Here is a 3576-nt window from a genome sequence, read left to right on the forward strand (position 1 = left end):
GGTTAGGCGCGGGGCTGCAGGCTCTCCCCCAGCCGCCGTGCCTTTTTCCCGGCAGGAGGGCCGGCAGCTTTCCTGATCACCACCCCGTACTCGCTCTGCGTCTGCCCCGAGGGCCAGAACGTCACCCTGACCTGCCGGATCAGCGGTCCCCTCGCCGACCGCCACGACCTGCTCTACAAAACCTGGTACTTCAGCAGCAACGGCGACCAGAGCTGCTCCGAGAAGAAACACATCCGCAACGTTACCGAGAAGGAGCTGCACCACGACCTGGGCAGGCACCACGAACTGCCGGGCAATGGCACCCAAAAATCCCCCCTCGGGGGGCAAGCTAGCCATCACGGAGTGGTTCACATCATGGTGATGAACCTGACGCTGCAGGACAGCGGGAATTACTGCTGCTACGCCGTGGAGGCCAGGCGGGAGCACGGCAAGCCCCACACCCTGCAGGTCGCTCACGGCTTCGTGGAGCTGCAGATCCAGCAAGGTGAGGGGGGCAAGCGGAGCACCTGCCTGGCCCCCCATCCATGCCGGGGCGCGTCGGGGCAAGGCGGCGGATAAGGGCTGGTGGGGGATGCCGGGGTGCAGCATCGGGGCTGGAGAGGCAGGGCGTGCTGATGCTGAAAGCCCACGCCAATGCTGCGAGAGTCAAAGAGCAGCAGATGTTGAAGGTTTGAACCGGGGCCAGAGAGCACTGGAACATTAAAAAAAAAAAAAAAGAGAGAAAAAATAAATCAAGGGCCTGGAACGCAGTAAAATCCGTGCTACATAGTTTCACTGATCTTCCTCAACCTCTTTCTGGAAGAAAGGAAAACAAACCTCAACATAACAAGGAGCTGGCTGGCGGTCCAAGCCTGAGCGAGGGCTGCAGGCAGCGCTTGGGCTGCAGGGCGTGTAGATAACCTCCCCAGCAGGGAGAGCTGCCCAGGGAGGTGTGAGCTGGAGGGGGAGGCATCCCCTGCCCTTGATTTGCTGCGTTAGGGTAGATACTTTTTCTTTCAGACCAAAAAAAAAAAAAAAAAAAGAAAAAGAAGAGCCTGCAAGGACAGGGACGCGCCCTGCCGCAGGGGGGGAAAAGGGGTCTTGCAGAAGGAGCAGGAATCTCGGTGTAAGCTTCCCAGGATTAAACTCTTGCTTTTGGGAAGCTCTGGTCTGATTTTCTCAATACCGGTGAGCAAAGGCAAGCGCGACTAGCGGGTGCGGGAGCTCTGTGGTACCTGAGCGAATCCCCTGAGATCTAACACGCTTTTCTCTTCTCCTCCGCAGGCAGAGGAGGGCTTCAAAACTGCACGTTTCACACTGCCAACAGCAAAGGTAAAGGGAAGAAAACCTCCCTCTCTCCGATGCACTGCTCTCCACCCTGGCCCTTGTATTTCCCTAGGGATGGCCGCTTGCTATAAACACAGCGGTGTCCAGATGCAACGCCACGGCTGGGTGTTGGGAGGGTGGTTTCTGAGGCTATCCCCATGGGGTGGATCTGACAGGCATGTCCTCAGGCTGAGGAGAGCCTCCTTTGGCCCACGTGTCCACGTCACCTGGACGTGACTGTCCTGAAGGCCACGGAGATCATTCATCCCGCGGTTATACAGCCCTCCCCAAAACACGACTGGGGATTTAGCGACTGCTGCCACGAGCAGATGGGAAGCAACAAAAAGGTAAAAAGCCACAGGAACCTCTTGCAACACCCCGCCGTCATCCCGAGCCCTTGCCACCTCGCCCCGAGCAGAGATGCTCTAGCAGGGGAAACCCAAATCTTGCTTGAGCGCTCAGACAACATGAGGCTGTGTCTAGACGCTGGACGTGCCCACACTTTGCTATGCAGGTGGGCCGCTCTGTCTACCCCATTAGCTGGCTGCTAAATGGGCAGATTTTGCTAAAATTGGCTTTGCAGCATGGTTGGGGCCAGCCCAGCCACGAGAAGCTGCACCGTCCTCCTCCTGAGTAGTGCTTGCTGTCTCACTCGGTCCCAAATGCTGGGTAAAAAAGGGGAAAAAAAATCCCTCCCTGCAAACACACCCGGAGCAAGAAGCTGCTTCCCCAGGTGGGTGTGCTGCAGAGGATGGCTTGCGCCGAACCTGCCCTTAATTTAGGCAGCCCTTGACTCTGCCGCAAGCCGTCCCACATGGACCTCTCTGGCCACAGACATACCAGCCTTTCTGGGGAGCCTCCGCAGTAGAGCTCTCCAGGGACACGTCCATTAGCAGCAGCCTTGGGTAGTGAGCCCTTTGATGCCCGAGTACTTTGAGGCAGCCCGATTTCGATGAGCCGGCCATGGGTTGCGCTTGGCACTGCTTGAAATCACTGAGAACCTTTCTGCTGACTTCAGAGAGTTTTATCAGGGCCCCTGCTTCTCTCCTCATATCTAGAAGACCAAGGAAAGACCTTGAGGTGTCCTCCAGCAATGAAGGACTTCGGTCAAGGTCCTAAACCGATGCCTCAGAGCTTATCTCTGCAACCGGCAGTGCATCCCAGCGCGAATCCCGCTAGGAGCGGACCTCCCGTGGGTGCAGGAGCCGTGTTGCATCGGGCATGGGGCAACGCCAGTGTTGCCCCGTGCTTCTGCTACGGCTTGAGGAAACCAAGGAAACGCAAGGCGAACCCTCCCCTGCTCCAGCTCTGCCGCCTTCTGTTGCAGATATCACGGCCGCTGCGCTGGCAACTGGTGCCTGCATCGTGGGCATCCTCTGCCTGCCCCTCATCTTGCTCCTGATTTACAAGCAGAGACAAGCCGTCAGCAACAGACGTACGTACCCTCCCCTCGCCAGCTGGCTGGCGGGGACACCCATCTCATCGCCCAGGCTGCGTCGGCATGGCCTTTATGGGATGGGACGTGTCCCGCCGGGGACAGCTCATCTCCCCCGCTGCCCCAGCCCTAGAAAACCAGGCAGTGCCGAGGTGCAGCCAACTGCCAGCTCCTGCCCGCGCTCGGCTCCCAGGGATTTCAGTAACTACGCAGGAAGGGGCACCGCCTTAGCCCGAAAGAGCCATTGCATCGGGCCTTGGGCAAGCCGGGGGCCCTGCGGTTTCTCTCCCGGAGCTCGGTGGGCAGCTGTGCGGCCCTGAGCAAACCCTTTGGAGAAGTGGTTTTTGCAGCAGCGGCGGGCACGATGCCAGCCACGGGAACCGGAACTGTGCTTTCGACATCCATCCCCAGCCCAAAAGACGGGCTGCATGCAACCATTTTGCCAGGGCCGGGGTGCAGCTCCCCTCCCTGCACTGCAACACATCACCTGGGTGCTACTTAAGCCAAGAGAGAAGGCAAAACCCAGGGGGATTTGCTTCTGGGGTGTCTTGGACCAGGTTAGCTACAGGTTATTTCCACCGGGCGTTTTCCATCGGCACAGTCTGGGTCAAAAAATCTGCGAAAACTCGTGCGTCTCGGCTCGGGATGCTTCGCCAGCACACCCGGGTGACACGGGCTGCGGGATCTGCTGCGGCGGAGGGGATGAACAAATAACTAACAGGGTGCTGCCCAGACAAACACGGGCAGCCCAATGCCGGGGCGGCGTTTGGCAGCGCCCCGGGAGGGGGTCACATGCGGGTGGTGGGCACACCTGGGCAGGAGCGGGGCCGGGCTGC

The 3576-nt window shown here is 59.3% G+C and overlaps 1 protein-coding gene across 1 annotated transcript; it reads left to right on the forward strand.

Annotated features, from left to right (window-relative positions):
• Window positions 1-55: 55 nt before the first annotated feature.
• On the forward strand, window positions 56-2740 carry LOC104625836 (chromosome unknown open reading frame, human C10orf54; the record flags this gene model as incomplete). The annotated part of the gene is made up of 3 exons (XM_010293580.1): window positions 56-484; window positions 1264-1311; window positions 2633-2740. Coding segments are annotated over 3 exons (585 nt in total), but the record flags the coding sequence as incomplete, so codon positions are not given.
• Between the last annotated feature and the right edge of the window lie 836 nt (window positions 2741-3576).

The sequence above is a fragment of the Phaethon lepturus genome, unplaced genomic scaffold (assembly GCF_000687285.1).
Source record: "Phaethon lepturus isolate BGI_N335 unplaced genomic scaffold, ASM68728v1 scaffold25178, whole genome shotgun sequence".
Classification (NCBI taxonomy): domain Eukaryota; kingdom Metazoa; phylum Chordata; class Aves; order Phaethontiformes; family Phaethontidae; genus Phaethon; species Phaethon lepturus.